At 34.8% G+C, this 19,228-nt stretch overlaps 2 protein-coding genes across 2 annotated transcripts; both read right to left on the bottom strand.

Annotated features, from left to right (window-relative positions):
• Positions 1-3,177: 3,177 nt before the first annotated feature.
• LOC132166127 (uncharacterized) lies at positions 3,178-6,759 on the bottom strand. The gene is made up of 3 exons (XM_059576893.2): positions 6,487-6,759; positions 5,144-5,584; positions 3,178-4,754 (listed from the first exon to the last, which is right to left on the bottom strand). Exons 2-3 carry the CDS (start codon positions 5,543-5,545, stop codon positions 3,903-3,905), a joined length of 1,254 nt encoding a protein of 417 aa, XP_059432876.2. The 5' UTR covers positions 5,546-5,584; positions 6,487-6,759; the 3' UTR covers positions 3,178-3,902.
• A 6,161-nt stretch (positions 6,760-12,920) lies between these two features.
• Positions 12,921-18,074, bottom strand: PRMT10 (protein arginine methyltransferase 10). Its single transcript, XM_059576705.2, has 8 exons — positions 17,788-18,074; positions 17,008-17,200; positions 16,806-16,911; positions 15,761-15,950; positions 14,812-14,997; positions 14,626-14,709; positions 13,764-13,982; positions 12,921-13,211 (listed from the first exon to the last, which is right to left on the bottom strand). The coding sequence occupies exons 1-7, from the start codon at positions 17,977-17,979 to the stop codon at positions 13,806-13,808; spliced, it is 1,128 nt and encodes a 375-aa protein (XP_059432688.1). The 5' UTR covers positions 17,980-18,074; the 3' UTR covers positions 12,921-13,211; positions 13,764-13,805.
• Positions 18,075-19,228: the final 1,154 nt, after the last annotated feature.

The following is a 19,228-nucleotide window of genomic DNA, read 5'->3' as shown; positions in this document are numbered from 1 at the left end:
GTCCCGGTTTTGGGCACATGGTAAAAACCGGGAAACCGGAACCGGATGCATTTATATATAATAATAATTTTTTTAATATTATATATATATATATATATATGTGTGTGTGTGTGTGTGTGTGTGTGTGTTAATACCTCTATAACAGTGATTTTTCTTTGATGGCGCCAAATTATTATTTTGTCATTTGGTATTAAGCTCACCCAGTTTAATTAGTAAGAAAATAATGAATTTGAATTAGTTTGGCCGGGTTTTTGGGTATTTCACTTCACTTACTTTTTGTATGATGGTGTAGATTTACGGTTAGGCCTTATTCTTTATTTGTCATAATTAAATTAAGAGAGTTATTTGTGTCTTCTCATCATTTCTATTTTCCTCCTCTTTTTTTTTTTTTTTTTCTTCCTCTTCATCCTTCGAGAGCCTCCTCTCTCTCCTCATTTTCTCTTTTTCCATTTTCTTCTCTTCTCCCTCTTCTTCTCATCTTTCCTATGTTTCTCTTCTTCCTCTCCACTTTTTGAATATGGTATGGATTTTTTTTTGTTAGTTTGCTTTTGTGTGCTTCATTTTTTGAAGATTTGTTATTTGTACTTGATGATTTTCTTGGTGAGTTTTGTATCAGCGAGTTTGGCCGAATGGATTGACAGTTCTTCAATTGGGTATTTGTCAATTTGATATTAAGGTGATTAAATGGTTCTGAAATGAAACCTTATGATTTTTTCATGAGATTTCATTTCAGAAAACAATTTTTTCATCAGGTTTCAAAAAATAAAAAATAAAAATTTACTGGACCAGGTAAAAACCGGAACCGGCCGGTAACTGGGACCCCGATTAACCGGGACCCAATTCCCGGTTCCGGTTTCCTAAATTCAAGAACTGAAGTACCCCGGTTTCGGTCCCGATTTTGGCCAAAAACCGAAAAAACGAACCGAATTGAGACCCTTAGATGCTGGCAAGGAGCAGCACGGCTATAGCGACCGTGAGGAGGCCTAGTGATTCCGGTAGATGCAGGATGGCGAGGCATGGGTTGCGAACAGCGCTGATGAGTGGCACATTATGGACGATGGACTGCCGTCGTTGAAAACTGGAGGGAACAGAGACGTCACATAGAGGCAGAGATCGGTGCAGATATGTGCTGGTGCAGTGCAGCGGCGTTGATGGAGATGCAGCAGCACTGATGAGTCTCATCCCAAATTTTTTTTTTTTTTTTTTCAAGGAGGAAAAAAAAGACAGAAGAAAGAAAAAAAAATTGTGTCTCATATGATATGAAATGGCGGAAGAAAATAAAGGTAGTCCACATGATTATTTGGATCGAATACATACTGGCCTAAGCCCATAGCACTGATACCATGAAGAAATTCATAATATTATGAATAATAAATACAAAAATATAAGATATTTACGTGGTTCGGTTTATGATCTACATTCACAGATAAAGTCCTAAGAGCATTCCCAATGGAAGAGCCAAATACGACTTTTATCTAAAGTGACTCTTTAAATGTTTAAAAAACCCCTACATTGGATTAGCCAAAAGAAAATGTAAAATAGATATTTAATTGGAAGAGCTAAAAAAAAAGTTAAATGTAGCAGCACTTTTCAAGGGAGCTATTTTATATTTCATTGTTTCTCTCACATGTTTTCTCTTTTTCTCAAATATTTTCCAACTTTTTCTCTGCATGTTATCTTTTTTCAAAAAAATTTCCATTTTTCCTCTCACATGTTCTCTTTGTTCCAAAACTTTTCTTACTTTTAATAATATTTTAATAGAATATATAGAAATATAGCTAATCGGATGTAGAGACATTTAAAAATGGCTTAGCTAAACTAGATAAAAGTGAGTTTTTAGAAGCTATTTTACATAAAAATATGGCTCATCCATTGGGAATGCTCTAAGAGCTATATTTTGCTTTTATTCAATGAATAATTTTATAATACAAATTATCCTTATTTATAGAAATGTTGAGAGAATACAAAAAGATATGATTAATAAAATCAAATCCGTATTGAATGTTTCTGATTTGATTCAGTCAATACAAATATATTCTCATAATATCAAATCTCACACAAGGCTAATGGAAAAATAAATAACTAGCAGAATTTAAATAAAAGAGACAAAGATTTTACGTGGTTCGGTTTATGACCTACGTCCACAGATAAAGCCCAAAGGGCTACATTATGTTCTTATTGCTTGATGTTTGTTATGCTTAATATCTTTAGTATGCTTAATACTAAATAATTTTTCTTCACCAAATTGCTCGAAGCCTACACTTTTTTGAATCCAATCGTAGATTTTATGCCAGTAATACCTGTGCTAATTTTTTCTCTTAGCTTTTGTTTGCCACGCTAGTTGCCGTAAGTTTTCGATGAGATTTTGAATATTGTCCTAGAAAAATTCATGATTTATTATAAAAAATATAAAAAATTCTAACAATTGATAAGATCAGATAAGTCTTATAGTATAAAGCTTCAATTCAAATATCATAGTATTTACAATACATATGATCCCTATTTATAGGAATGTGGAGAGAATACAAAAAGATATGATTGAGAAAATCGATTCAGTATTGAATGTTTTTGATTTGATTTTATCAATTACAATCAATATAAATATATTCTTATAATATCAAATCTCACACAATATATTCTAACATTCCCCCTTAAACTCAAGGTGGAAGGTTATGGAACCTTGACTACATGGTCCGACTAAAAAAGTGTGGATTCAAAGTTCTGCAGGACTTTCATACCAGGCTTCAAAATTTTCAAATCTTTTCAGATTCAAGTATTAAGAGAACTACCAAGGTTTTATATATATATATATCCATTCCAAACATATGGTGAATAAAGCACACATCAGCAGGAAAAAAAGTTTCATATGTACATGAGCTGAAGCTAAGGTTTGAAATAAAACCTTTCAAGCATCCACATATAAGGTCATCCGTGGCAGCCACAAGATATTCTGGTCTTACATCCTTCAGCAACACAGATATCTGAGGCTCACAGGTGGCCTAAAATGGAAGAATGTAGAAACCACAGCAAATAATGAATCAGTGGCTCATCATCAGATGTAGTGTACTAAAAGATTCCATTGTCTAGACTGAAAGAAAGGCGGCAAACCCAACACCGTCTTTAGAAATTTTGGGGTGAGGTGCACAGGCCTTACTTCTTCAGCCCTGGAAAATGCAAGGGAAGCATCAATAATGTCCTCAAATGTAATTGCCTACACTGCCAAGTCCCAACGGAATAGAGAAAACTGAGTTCAAGTGACAAATCCCCCAAAGTATGCATATAAAAGTAGAAAGCGTGAAATAGCTTTCTTTCTAATCCAGGAATCCCTAGATAAACTAATCTTACTAGCTCCATTATATGGAAGAAAGAGGAAAGATAAAATGACAGGAAAGTCTTGAGCATAACGCTCAAATGCCTTTAGAGATAACATGGAATCCTAATATTATAAAAGTTCAAAAGCCAGCAGTTAATTCGCGTAGTAAAGCAGAAAAGCTGACCTGACATATCTCTTACTATACAAATCCTTAAAAGATGCAACAGGATTGTACTATTATAATATTCTCATTATCTGCCAATTGTTTGCAACTCTAAGGTGTAATTTTAACATGACATAGAAGGTACTAAACATAAGAAGAATGGCATGCATAATATAGTACAAGCCCACAAGAAAACAGGAGAAAAATTGATACACAAGTATGAGATAAGAAACATTAATTGCTTGGTATAGTTTGTCGTACATAAACTTCAAACTAGACCACTGTTGTAGAACCCAAAAAAAAAAGGATATGGGAAATAACTCATCTTGCTTCTTACAAGGTAGTGAGGCCATTAAAACAAATGTTTATCTGATCCTACATCTAGGGAAATATGAATTCAAATAAAAAATTTCACAGATTTTCCTGTCATCTAATAGGAATGCTGGTACGAGTAGAGCCTAAGTTTCTTAGCTCAATCAAATGTTCATCATTTGATATATGGAGCGAAAGACGAAGATTTGTCACCATCTCTTCCTTTTCCCAACTTAAAGGTCCTGATGCATGTAATGCCTCTATAGTGCAACGGTAGGCATGCAACTCTAACCTATGTATTTCAGCTACTAGTTCCTCTTTTGTAGGAAGGAGAGAATTTCCTTCCTCATAACCCCACAGATGAAAAGATTCGGCACCACTAGAATTACCATCATCATCCTTAATATGACCTGCAGAAACATGATGAGGGATCTTATAGGAATTGTTGCTAGTGATGCTACAACTACCAACAGAGGATGTAATACTATCAGGTGCAACATTTGATTCTAAGTTTGCAAATGAACACCCAACAGTGCCAGTTGGTTTCCTCCTTTCTGCTTCCACTTCAGATATCCCAGTTGTTCTGTTGTCAGAGGAAGCATTTATGTATTTTTCACCCAGCATGTCTCTCGGGAAAGCAACAATATCTACCTTTTTGGGTAATGTGGACGAATTGGCAGCTTTCACTCGATGACACAAACCCTCTTTTTCTATGGCTCTAAATTTGTGGTTGGCTCCGGCATATACTTCAACTTGAGAATAGCAACAGGGTGACCCTCTCTTCAAAGTTTTAGATGAAACAACATGAGACTCCTGGAAATTCACTCTGTTCTTAACAGGAAAGCAGTCATCTTCTACACGTAGATTCATCCTTGTGTTTGTCTTATGAAATTGGGAGCTTAATTTTAGGTTGCACTTAAGAGTTGAATGTTTATCATGTCTTCCATCTTCCAAATTTCCAGAATCCTGCATGAAGAAGCAAAATAAACAAAAAGGTCACTCATAAAACAGATATAGAAAATCGCTTTTCTGTCTGCATTCATTTGTAAGGGAAAAAAACAACATGCATAGCAGTCAGAAACTACAATGTAACAAGTATAGTTCTAAAAGCCTTAAATGACTTGCCAATTTCATACATTCAAAATGACAAATCTAGTTCAACTTCACATCACTCTATGAGAAATTTAATCTACTTCTGGTAAATATAAGTAGGTGCTAACTGTGTGAAAACACAAATTGAATTGAAAGAAAATGAAACACAAGAAGATACTTGAAAAACACCAAAACGTTTTGCACAAATTGAACTCGGCATTTTAAAGAAGAAATTGCAGAATATAATACTCATGTGAAATTACCTTTCCAACCACAACCCATTCGTCATCATGCCAAGACTGCCTTGCCCGGATGTTAAGCTTGAAGATTTTGAATTCTAGAGAGGACCCAAGTAACCTGACTAAAAAGTACTTTTTCCCCAAAACCTGTGAAACTGTTGCCATTTTCCAAGAAAAGTTGTCAAACACCTCCACAACATCACCACGAACCCAGTTCTCTGAAATTTCTAGTGGAGGAGGGCAAGGCCTAATGGCGTTCCTTGATACCCTCTTTGCAACAGCCTCACCGTTGGCGTCCTCATTCCCATCATATCTAACAGTGTAGTTGTGGCCATTACCACAGATAATCTCAGCACATCGCCAGGAACCTGAAGGCACCTCCTTTTTGCTTAATACTTCCACTTTACTCCCTTTCTTGAATCTCATACTTGATAATATTACACCCTAAATTCCAGTACAGAACACCTGTTGTCAATGATATGGTGAATGTAAGAAACAAGGCAGAACCAAGGTTATTCAATTTAAATTTACTTGAAAAATGAAATACAAATGTTTGTAATATTTCATAGAAAAGAGTAGACACAGAAAAAAGGAATTACAAAATATATGTAGTTTTATAAACAGATCACGTAGTTTTCCTATTTTTGATTTGCATTGTCAGTAAATTTTTTAAAATATATATATAATTCTTTTGATCTCTTTCCATTTCCCATATTTTCTCAACAACCAAACCGAGTATCAAGCATAAATACACATAGAGCTCCTTTAATTTAATGTTATTATTCAAAAATAGCATATAGAAGACAAAACAGAAAAACAAACAGACGTATACATTCACTCACACCAGATATAAATGATCAAAAAATTAAACGACACTACTTAAACTTCTGCTATGTTTGGCTGGATAGAAAATTGCAAGAGCCATCGAACGTCAAAACTCGAGATTTTCATTGATCAGGAAAAAAAAAAAAAACACGATCAAACATATAAATATCACTGGACTAAGCTTAATACAACTTCTGCTTCAGTTTAACATTTTTTTTTCTACAAACATACATACAAACAACCAAACAATATTTTTTTTAAAAAAAAAAAAAAAAAAGAGACAGAATTTCTTCTATTTTCCTCCGTTTTTTCAGCAACCAAACAGAGGGTCAATCGAACTGGACTCAACATGCAATATCACCACTTCCCAGCACCACAACAACAACAATCCACACCCATAATCAAAAGAGAAAGAAAAATAATAATAATAATAATAATAATAATCTGAACCCCAAAAAAGCAGACGAATAAAGCACTGGAATTGAATCTGAAAACCTCAAGATTAACGAATTGAATAACATGGAGAAGAGAATTACACTGACCTTTTTCCGATTCCCAGAGCCCTTCTCGCTAATCAAACAAAGTTTCACTCTCTTTGTGATTGTTGTTGTACAAGCAAGATTGATTGCTAACAACTAATTTGTAGTTTATATATTTATTAATCAAAAATTTAAAAAGGAAAATTAGCCTAATAAACAACGAATAAGGTATGCTTTCTGTGCCAAGTTTGCCAACTGCCCAAGAATAGCTTGTTGAGATGGGCACTAACTGTTTCAAAATTCAATCTTATTGGATTGGGAACTAGGAGCGTGTGCTACACGCACCCCACCCCCACCCAATTTTACAATTTAAAAAATAAATAAATAATTTTAGATAACTTCAGTTAAATAGTAGAAAATGATTATTGGGTTTCTTTTATTTGGGTAATATTGGAAGATTGAACGGGGGATTAATTAGTTCAGTCACGCTAATGTAATCACTCAGATTTTCAAATGATTATTTCCTCAGATTATGGTTGCTGAAGCCTATTAATGAAATTAGATATTTCCAAATCTCCAATATGCCCTCCCTTTTATACTCCTAGTAGACATTAAACGTCACTTAACTTTCAATAGACCGTTATATTACTGTCGTACAACTGAAATAACGTGACAGTGAAAATCAGTCGTCAGTCGTATATAGCAATCTACTAAATAGTATTACTCTTCCTAAAAACACCAAAAAAAAAAAAAAGTTTTTACGTTAACGTCATATTATAATACTTTTTTCAAACAAAAAGCAAAAAAATACCATTCAAAACACGCTAACAAACCGAACCCAAAATCATTTTCTTTTGGACGGTTGGATGTTTGTTCTTTCTTTCTTTTGGAAATGTTAATACTAAAAGAAAATCATAATGTTCTGGCATTAGTTACAACTAATATCCGTGCATCACAATTCATTAGGTGGGGCTCATCATATGATTGGTCTAAAAGGTTTCATCATCATATGATTAATCTTGAGTTTTTTATTTTTATTTTTTATTTTTTTACTTCAAAACAAGAGCTTTATTAGAACTCTACTACTAATTAAATTTGAAGGGATATTGGTGGACTTTTTTGAGGATTTGATTCCAATGCCTTCTAAAAGTTTGCTTATCTTATTGCTTTTGCTTAATTATTTCATTAGGGAAATTAATATGTCATTATGTAACTCTACAATTGGTTGCTAAGAACATCTCCTGTTTTATTGGGAATTTATTATGAATTTAAAACAAAGTCAAACACACGGAGTTATACAATTCCAAATGATCTAGAAGAGTGCTGCGAATTTTGAAAGAAATTCTTCTTGGTAAGGTCTCCCGAAAGACCCATGAGAGATTGGGTCAAGTCTAATAGCAGCCAACGAGCTAGTTGTTCTACTTGACTAGGCCTCTTGATTGGGACTAACAATTGGGAAAAAAAAATGTAAAATTAGTTTTATGTGATTACACGATTTGCAATAAATTTTTCGTGGTGTATAAAAATGTTCTAAGAGCTCTATGCCATATACAAAAATACTAAATAGGTCTACGCACTTAACTTCTGTATAATTTGTTTACCAGAATCGTTAAATATCACGCTAAAACCAATTGAATTACGACATGTGTCACTTATAATAAAATACTAAAACAGGGGTAATCAAGCCACTCATTTGAATTAGTACTATATATCTTCGAATATATATTCTTCAGTTTCTTTAATAACCCGATGTGAGCTGAATCCATTGAATATACATGTTTACATAATGTGTCAAAAATTTCCATGGGGTATCATAAGTACAACCTCCATTACTTTACATATTGAAATAACTAAAGAAACGATCAAGATTCAGTGCAATAAGGTTGTCTATTGCATACATAAGATTTAAGGGGTTTTTTTTTTTTTTTTTTTTTTTTTTTTTTTTTTTTTTAAGGGAACGGCTCACCTCCATTTGAGTTACCTCTCATTTCCTCCAATTTGTTGTTAAGATTTTGCCACGTTAGCTAAATGAAATCTAAAGGTTCAAAACAAGAGAGAACAATTTAGCCTAAAAAATTATTTAAAAAAAAAAAAAAAATCCCAATAAATGAGTTATTCCCACCATGCTGAGAGAGAAGAAAGAGAAACATCTGCCAAATTATATGCATCAACAATTAATTATAATTATAATTATAATTATTAATGTTCTTATTTTTACAATTTGAACCTTTTATTTCCTGTTTTTATATTTTTGAATTTTGGTTATTAAACCGGATTAAAAAAAGATATTATTGTTCCGTGCACCACATGGACACGGTCATGCCTTTTATCACTTTGGTTCCACACCTTTCGGACTTCGCGCATCAATTCTATTCATAAAATTTATCGAATATATATATATATATATATATATATATATATATATATATATATATATTGTAATTAAAAAGAAACTCAGAAATCTCTCATTAATAACTCTTAGAAAGAAAGAAAAACTCTTCACACCTTTGGTGTTGTCTATTAAGTATTAACACCACACATATCCTAATAATAGATTTGTTATTAGGATTCTAAGGATCAAGAGTTTAATTAAATTAGTGTTCCATAGTTTTTTTAAGAATTTGAAAACAATAATCAGGCTCTTAACAATTTGTATCAAAACAAAATTCACGGTATAGGTTTTATGCGACGGAAGAGGTAACGTATGAGCTAAATTAAAATGTCTTATTATTTTGTATGGGCATAGTGTTAAGTCATTAAATACTCATATGTTAGTAAAATTGTCACAAAAGAAATTATTATCATCATCGAGTCAGTATCAATAGAGTGAGCCGTTGTGAACATGTGATTCAAAAACGTGGTAAAATGTTACGATGCTAAGAGTTAAAAATTTAATCAAATCAATATCTAACGGTCCTAGGACTTTTAAATCAATAGTTAGGCCCTTAACATATGTATACCTTAACCACACTTTTTCAGCATGCACTTTGCACTTAATGAGGATGTTTTGCTTGTAGACATTGTAAATGTTAATATTTATATTTATTTAATAACATTGAAGTATAATTTTTCCAGGAAAAAAAGAAAGAAAGAAAGGAAGAAAGAATTGGAATATTTTAGAGTTGCAACAAAAATGTAAAAACAGTCCTCCTGGAAATAATATGAGACAGATTATTACGTTTTTTTTTTTTTTTTTTTGCCCTTTTAGTCTTTTTCTTTTCCTTTAATGCAAGGTAATTATAATTGTACTTGCTACTAGTTTGACATGCAGCTTGTCCATATTTGCCTTACCTAATCATCAATCTTAAAAATTACAAAAAATTAAAAATTAAAAAAAAATTAAAAAAAAAAAAAAATAATCATCAATCTTAAAGAACATGCCATCCATCCGTTGGTAAAGTTTGTTTACTTTTACAGTACACCTTAGCCTTAGTTCACATGTTTGTTGGAGCTTCAGCTGTCTTTAACTGCCAACAATTGTTCATGAATATATATATATATATATATATATATATATATATATATATATATGTGTGTGTGTGTGTGTGTGTGTGTGTGTGTGTGTGTGAGAGAGAGAGTAATTGTTCATGAATAATTAGTTTCCATTAAATCTGAATTAGAGGAATTTTTTTTTTTTTTTTTTCCCTTAGTGACAAGTGACAACAAAGGAGAGGTGGAGAGATTACAACAAATAAAAACATATAAAAAGGAGATGGATAGATAGCCCAATAATATGTTCCAATACAACTAGATTAGTGCAAAAAACATAAATTAAAAGGGAATATGTCAAATGAATGATACAGTCCTATGTATTCTTGGTACAAACACCAATAAAATTGGCCGCTAGTAAAGGCAATTTGAGATAGCAAACCAGAGACAACACAACCAAGATAACAACCAAAGCAGCTAAACACTAAAATGAGAACCACAACAACGAGAGGGGCATTGATGAAGGTCAGATCAAAGCCACCGGCAAGAGACACTATCTTGGTGTCCAAGGAACACTCCAAAAAGTTTTGCCACCAAGTCTGGAGATCTCATAGGTAAAAACTACAAACCAACTATAGAGAGAGCAGAGAGCCGAAGATCAAGTGTGTGAACCAAAAAGATGCAGGAAAGACGGTGGCGAGTGCACCACACTCGCATTGGAGAAGAGAGTGGCGTGCATACACTCTGGCAGACACAGCAGGGAGGAGCGAAGAAGGCCAAAGATGGTGACGGTGAGGTGCATGTATGGAGAGTGCGGTAGATCTTACTCCCAAGTTAAAAAAAAAAAAAAAAAAAAAAAAAAAAAAAAAAAAGAGGACCTCCCTCCTCTGCGGGCAATTTTGAACAAAGGAATGAAAATCAAAGGTGGAAAGAAACTCATAGAGAGTTGAAGAGGGAGAGACGAGCTCTCCAGTTTGGGTTAGTAAGCTAGGTATGTAGAAAAGAAAAGTACTCGAGAAAGTGTAAATTTATATAATTTTTCGCTCTTTTATCTTTCTTTTTTTTTTGGATTGACATCCTTGCAACTCTAAAGAACTGTAAGGGCTTACAATTTTAAAAATTTATTAAATAGCATGAATTGAGTAACAAATATTTAAAGAAACTAAAAGTACAACATAAAACAAGTAAAGGCTGTCAACTCAACCTCATAGGAGTAGTTAACCATCATTTTATTCTTTGAAAGGATGATTGACCACCCAAAAGGAATAGTTGGGGTAGCCCAACCACCCTTAAGGAGGTGGTTAGTTACTCCCCCCTCCTCGGAACTCAACCATCCCATCCTGCCCTTCTTCCCCCTAAGCTATGGTGGGGCGAGACATCCTTTGAGAGTGAAGGGTTGATCGGCTTACTCCAACCATACCCTTGAGGTGGCCAACAACCTCTTGAGGGTGAGTGGGTGGTTGGCCACTCCTTCAATGGTTGTGGACCACCGTAGCCGACCACCTTTGAAGGCAGTCCGATAACCCATTAATTTTCTTTATTATTTTATTACTTACGTGACTAAATTCAAACCATTTATTTTAAATGAACGGACTTGATCTTTAAAATTATAGCCCCCTGCAATTCCCTAGAGTTTGCAGGAGACCCCCAACCACGGCCACCTTTTCTTACCCATACATTAAAGCATTAAAATGAGATATCCGTCTCCTCTCTTATAACGTCGAAGTTGAAATATCGCTTTTCGCCAGCCATCTTGTCCATATGTATATGTTGATTGGAAGCAAAAGATTGGTTTAGAAGCAAAGGTATGCTCGAGGCAAATTGAAAGATGCTTTTTTTCTTCTTTCTTTTTTCTTTTTTTTCCGAGCAAGTATTCCATTAGCCCAAGAGAACCTTTTCCAGAGGCCCAAGACATAACAAATTCAATAGACAATTGTTAATCAAGTATAAATGAAGTAAAATTTTCCTTCCCTCCCAACAATGGAGGTTGCAAGCAGTTTCTTCTCTCAATTCCATTAAAAAAAAAAATCAACACCCAGTTGAGAACAACATTTCAGCAAAGCAAGAAAGAGAGTTTCATGATTGAATTACATGACTAATTCATCACCACCTTACCTGGATTCGAAAAAATCCAAAGAATCAAACCACAGAGAATTAACACAAGTGGAATAAGGTGAATGGCATTCTCTCCTGATGATCTATGCTGGGGAGCAATCTCTTTTTTGGTTGCATGATCGGAAATGGTATTATACATCGGCAAATCATCAATAAAAGCTGCAGCTTTCATAGGTGGTGGGGAGCTCATATCAGCAGTCGAAAGATTGACCAAGAACTCATCAGAAGCTCGAGACGTGCTCGATGACCTGTGCATTATTCTTGAGAAGAAGATGTAGAAGAAAAGGCAAGAGCTACCAGACCTTATAGAGAGAGGTCAATGGCTAAAAAGTGCAGCAGTGAGAAAATAAAAAAAGCTTCAAGTTAGTGGAGACGCAGCCTAACTTAAGGAGCCAAAAATGTCAAGAGAGGGTGGAGTTCGTGCGATTAGACTTTCCATGAGTTGACTATAACATTTAAATATTTTTTCAGCTTGATTTTGAAGCACCCTTTAGGTCATCAAAAGGTCATCAAAAGGCATGCTTTTTCATGTGATAACAAAGTCTAATATACGGATAAATTAGCTGTCCAGGCATGGAAATTGCTGGTGCTAGTTAACTGTAACCGAAAGGTGGAGAAGAAGTGAGACAATACTCCGGGCAAAATGGGCAAAATGACGGATCAACGATCCAAAATCATAAGCATAGCTGGAAGTTGCTAATAGTTCTCTCTCAATCCAGTATGATAATTTCCTTTAAACATCATACCAGACATTTTGTTGTATCTTTTTAACTAAAAATCATTTGTATACAAAACCAATAAAATTAAAAATTAAAAAAATAATAATAATAATAATAAAAAATAAAAAACTTAAAAATAAAAAAATAAAATAAAATAAAAAATAAAAAATAAATAAAAAAATAAATAAAAAAATAAATAAAAGGATTTTAGGCTTAGATATAAAATGCTGTAGGGAGAAAATCCTGATGAAGTCGGCATAGTTGTCATTAGGAACACATCATTATATCAAAAAAGAACATTCAAGTGACAAAAATGGCTGAAAAACTCCACCAGGAACTCGGATAGATTTGTAGAACCAGCCACATATCTGGGAATCCAGACAGCAGTAGAAGATACTGGTGGGCGTGTTCATTGCATCCAGACACTGAAAAGTAGCAAAATATTGTAGTCACAGGACCACTCACTAACTTCATTTCTTTATGAAGAAGAACAAAACATCCAAAAAGATTGCCATCCAAGTTCATCTGCAGACAAATCATATCTAGATTGTCAGGCACAAACAAAGAAAATTATAGGCAGGAAAATTACAGTATTAAGTGCCAAACGCATACTACAAAACTTTGAACCACGAGTTCATGCACACACAAATATAGAGCACCCAACATTATTCAACTACAATGGGTAAAACCTATAGAATCAGTTTTTAAATTCAGGATTATCCAATTATTTTAAATTTAACTTGTAGTTTCATATGATGGAAATTTCAGAGGAAAAGAAATGAATCAGATTGTACTAAATCTTTGTTTGAAGTATTAACAATTTATTTAGTGAAACTCCTAAAGTTGGGTAATTCACCAACAAGAATGCTGACTAATTGTTTTCCAGAATATTCTCTAATGGGTGAAGCATGTCAAGCGATTTTCTAATAAATCAAAACTACCAGATCGAATGACATGTATCAGGAGAAGTTCTTGCATGCAAATGAGGCCTATCTGGAAGAACCAGATCAATCTACTGGGCCATGGCAATATAAAGCACATTACGTCATGATTCTTGCTAGGAGCTAAAAGACGTACCTTTGCTAATGTTCAGTTAAAGATATGTGATCTATCTTCTTCTCACTCTATGAAGAACTTCTTCTTGAAAGCTGGAAGCAGGTTGCCAGTATTCTGTTTGATCTCACAGCCCAGGTCAACCTCCATGAGTCTATGATTTTCCTCCGAGCGATTCATCAAGAAAGAAACATTTAAGTCATCCCCTTCACTGACACGAATTGGAGGATGCAAGAGGAATACCTGTCCAATAAACAAAAGGAAAAACTTGAAGGATTAATAGATAATTTAACTAAGCAAGCAGGCAATCTACAAAAGAAAAAGAAAAAAAAAATGCACAACTGCAACAGACTAGCATATGGAATGCAGTGCAATGGACAGACCCCCAAAAAAATGCTATGCATAACTACTCTAATATAAGTTAAGCTTCATGACAACGAAGATACTAGAAAAATGATGGAAGCTTTTAAAGACCATTCAAATTGACTATATTATGTCATTATGAAAATTAAAAATGCCTATGTCCATCATTCGGATGATAAAGAACAAGTCATGCTATATTGGTTACACACCTGTGAGTATGAAGCATATAAACCTAAGACAGGAGGACAGTAGACCATTTAGCTGACGATGCATATTTTACAGATCCAAAGGTTAAGCTCTTTACTGAATACGCTACTTACTGAAAATGAACCCAAAATAAGCACAATGGCAATACAATCATATAACTGACCACATAGAGAATGGCCAATTATGGCTTTAAAAAAGACAAATACAACAATTTTCCAGCTCTTCCCAAAAGAACACAAAACTTCATTATTTTTTCATATATTTATACGAGGAATTAAACTTAAAGGAAGAAGATGTTTTTGTTTGTGGCACAGACCTGTTGGCCCCAATGTGTCCCATTATTAATGCTAGGACCAGTTGTCAACTCGATCTCCTGCTGAGCTGGGTCCTCGCTCCTTCCCTAGTGCAACCAAAAAATATAACATATTATATTATATTAGCATGCAGATGCTTTAGAGTCCTAGCATAAAATAATAAAAATGGATATTGAATATCAACTCACTCTAAAATGAACATCGAACCATCCCGCAAACCCGCAGAGCCTCGTGTTCTCCGAAGTTATTGATGACGAAAAATTTGATCCGAGTTTAAGGATGTCATTCACAGTGGCAGTTAAACAATCAATCTCCTTTACAACAGCAGCCGTCCCTATAACTTGTTGTGGATGAAGGTTGTTCCACAATGATGTCTACAGAAATTATATAGCATACATTTAATCTGTTGTATGACACGAAGAAGAAGCACATCTTACTTCCATGGGCAAAGAGAAGCCAAATTTATAAACATCTTTCTTATCCTTTGAGACAGACACTGCAATGCTTTAGATGGCTTGCTCATCCCAAAGGATTAGGACCACCTTTTACAGGTAGTTCCCAAGGAGCAGCAATATTAGCAGTGACATGATCTATAATGTTTAGATAAGAGAGGCTAGAAAGAAAACTTTAGCAAGTCCATTAAACTTACTTGATATATAATTCATAATCCCACATACAGAGTTCACTCTAGATCCAATCTGGATGTGTGAATCAGCAAATCCAAATGATGCCATTAATTAAATCCAAATCGGGAAAAAAAATTGTTTAAATCATCATACCAAAGAACAAATATTTCAATTCTCATAATCTCTGGGTGAAAGAGCAATAGAACAGTTTAGGAAGAAGAAAAAAAAAGATTGTGTCAGGGACTCATGGATTTTTATTTTTTTTTGAGGGGGGGTGACGTAGGGGCGTAGCTCTAATGATATAGGTATCTTTTGCTTCAGATTACTTGAACATTTGAGTAAGTATTAGTTATATTCAGGGGTGAGTTTGGGCAACATTATAACATCAGGTCATCCACATTTCACACTTACGCAACACCGAAAGAGGGGAGGAATGATGTACTTGTCAGTTGTCACTGATGAACCCAAAAGAGAATAAAAATTAAAGTGCCATAAAAAATGGAGCACTAACCTGAAGATAGTATTTCTTCTGCTCCTCGGAGAAAGGCTTTGCAAGAACACTCATATCAACACCATAGTAAGTTTTTGTCTCATTTGTAAAATGGTACCAATCATCCATGGCTTCCTCATAGTCACTTATTTTTTGCTCTGCCAATCCAGACCTGATAGGTGCCATCCACATGCGGGCATGACTAGGATACCTGTGAAACCAAAGTTTCTGGGTCATACGACAACTCTCCAAAAAAACAACCTGAAAGGCTGAAACCACCCAAAAATTAATTTATTTTTGAATTAATAAATTCATAACACTTCCAACAAGCTCAATCAAACCATCTTCTCACTTTCATCAAGTGCAGCCACCTCTGGCAGCGATAACTCAATCATTCCATTTTCCATCCCAAATAATTATTTTAGAAACATACAAGTTATTCCAAGCACATATAAAGCATGATTCATAAGTTGAACTAAAGGGCAAGCAGACAGTATAATAACAGACGGTTGACTACAATCACCAACAAATCTAATCAAGCCTCATAGCTATGATCTAATAACATGGACATGAGTATCCTATCCCTCAAAGATAAATGCCCTTTTCTGCTACAAAAATTGCCCAGTATTCATATACGAGAACAGAAGAAATAGATGCGGAGCATCACTGGACACTCAAAGAATGCTCATGAAAAGATTAAGATCTCACTATGAAACTTTCTTAATAGAATAATCACAGAGTTTGTGTGAACTAATTATGATGCTTGAGTAATCAAAGCCTTAGATATATGAACCGCATTTACAGAAAATAGTACCTTTTTGATAATGAAAATCTCACAAACTTGCTTATCGAGAAATCAAGAAAACAGTCGCTCATGTTTGAATAGCTAGTGTCTTAAAATACCTAGGTGGCGCAAATCATTAAGAAAAAGAATTCTCATAATCATTGTACTGGCCGCTTTAGTAGCAGTTAGTAGGACAACCAAAAAAAACATGGAAAGGCACAATTGCAAGTGATAAAACCCAGAAACAAATATCAGAATGCGTAAATGAATTGCAAAACCTACATGCTTCCCGTTGGCTTCAGCCAGCGGTCACGTGCACATATCACTGAATCAAACATAGATTCACGCAGAAGAAAGTACCCCATCCACTCCGAGATAATCACATCAACTGCACAATAAATCAATACCTGAACTTATACCCATGACATAATGGGGAAGACCCATTTTCAATCTAAAAGCAAACTAATTACTTAATAATACCAACCTTTCTCTGGCAGAGTAACGTCCTCCATAGAACCCTCAATCACTTCCACCACATCTTCCATGTTATTTGCTTTTACAAGCGCACGTGCGTGCTCTGACATCTTAGTTGCTTCGACTGCATAGACTTTCCTCGCACCTGCTTGTGCTGACCAAATTGCGAGAATGCCACTCCCAGTTCCCACATCCAACACAGCCTTCTCAACAAACCCACCAAATTAATCCCATATATATATATTCCAAATACAACTAAAATAAGTAATACTTCAATAAAAACACTCTTCAGAATCAGAAATTATGTCCCAAAACTGATATGACTGTGGATCACTAGATTCCCATTACTCTCCAGAACATCCAAGAACCCAAATTTCTAATTCCGTGTCTATTATTGCAATGGGTTCGCTTACAAAATAACGACGGGCACACACACACATGTACAAACACACAGCATTCTACTTGCGCTTTTAGCTTTATGCATAATTTGAATTGCATATCCATGTAATTGCGTCCAACTTGATTTCAAATGGTTAAAAAACAATCAAAGATATCAATTATATCTAAGTTCTTAACAAAACCTTCAGTTTCCCCAAAACAGTAGGAAAACAGAAAATTAAAAAAACGGTAACTTTCGTGTTTGCCGTTGTTTTCCCACATCAAAACCTCAACCCCATTACACCAATACTTGTCCGACCGAGCTCAGCTCAGAAAAGATTCAATCTTTCTCGGGTCCCAACCCAAAAACACATACGCTCTCAGAGAGAGAGAGAGAGAGAGAGAGAGATACCTTTCCCTGGAAGTGATGCTTGTTTTGGAAGATGGCGTTGTAGTAAGCGTCCATGCGGACTCGGTCAGAGAGCATCTCCTTCTGGTGGTACAGAAACGCGTAGGTGCAGAAATACTGCGCGAAATCCACGCCCTTGTCCACCCCCGGGGCGCTCCGCTCCCCGCCCCCGACGCCGTTTTGGTAGCTCCCCATTACACTACCTTCAGACTTGAGAGAGAGAGAGACGGAGAGAGGGTTTGAATTTTAGGGCAACGTCGCTACTGCCGACTGCTGTTGGGTTGCGGGGCTTGTAGCTGCGTATTAATACGTTATTCTATTCTATTCTATTCCAATCTATTCGTTACTATTTTTGTATTATTGGCGAGGGTAGTAGCAGGGAGAGGTTATAATCTACAGATAACCGCTGATCGTTTATAACTAGGGCTATTAAGAGACCAAACCGCTCACGAGTGAGCTTAGACTCGGTTCGCTTAAGCTCGGCTCGTGCTCGACTCGAATATTAAATAAAACGTTTCGTGAACACGAATCCTGGTTCAAATATTAAACGAAGCTAGCTCGGCTCGACTCGGTTAAGCTCGTAAACAGCTCATATAAGGCTCGAATTGGTAGTTATTCACATAATTCCTTATATTAATATTAAAAATTGATGATTTTTTTTTTAATACAATCATTTTATTATAAAATGATACATATCATTCCTTTTCGAAACCAAGTACCTTGCTGTATTGACTCGGGCTCCATAGTCTGCTAACCAGACTAAGCAAATGCTCATATGCAAGCTGCTTCTTGAGCCGTTTAAAAATACTTGAAGTTTAAATTTATAATAAAAAAAATGAATTAATAAATTAAATATAAGAGCCAGCTCGTGAACTGACTCGGCTCGGCTTGACTTATTATAAGCTCGAGCTCGAACTCGATTTTTTGGCTCGTCTTCAAACTCGGCTCGAGCTCAAGCTCGAATAAAATTTAAACAAGCCGAGCCCAAACAAAGAAAGCTCACTCATGCTTGGCTCGTTTACACCCCTACTTATAACTATTAATTGGCACTTAAGCGATTAATAACCGCTAACCTCATATCCTTATATATAATGAATATTGCTAAGGACCATCTTTTTATCCTCCTAAAGCTAATGTGGCTTTCAAAATCACTATTGAATCAAAATTCAAGTATGATTCATCTAAATTTTAATGATAATTTTAAAAGCCACATCAGGTTTAGGAGGATAAAAAAATGGTCTATAGTATTTGTCATATAAAATAGAACATAACTTCTATATTGGTGTGACACAAAACCATCCATTTGTGCTCACCAATGAAGATTTGACACCTTATAATAGAGCATATTAGAAATATAAGTCCAAAACACTTGATTATATCATGTTTCTTCAATTTTTTTTTTTTTTTTTTAAGAATGTGCAAAGGAGTGAGGATGGCTCGCCGC

This window comes from Corylus avellana, chromosome 11, assembly GCF_965113065.1.
Source record: "Corylus avellana chromosome 11, dhCorAvel1.hap1.2, whole genome shotgun sequence".
Lineage (NCBI taxonomy): Eukaryota > Viridiplantae > Streptophyta > Magnoliopsida > Fagales > Betulaceae > Corylus > Corylus avellana.
This window is presented reverse-complemented; position numbering and strand designations above follow the sequence as displayed.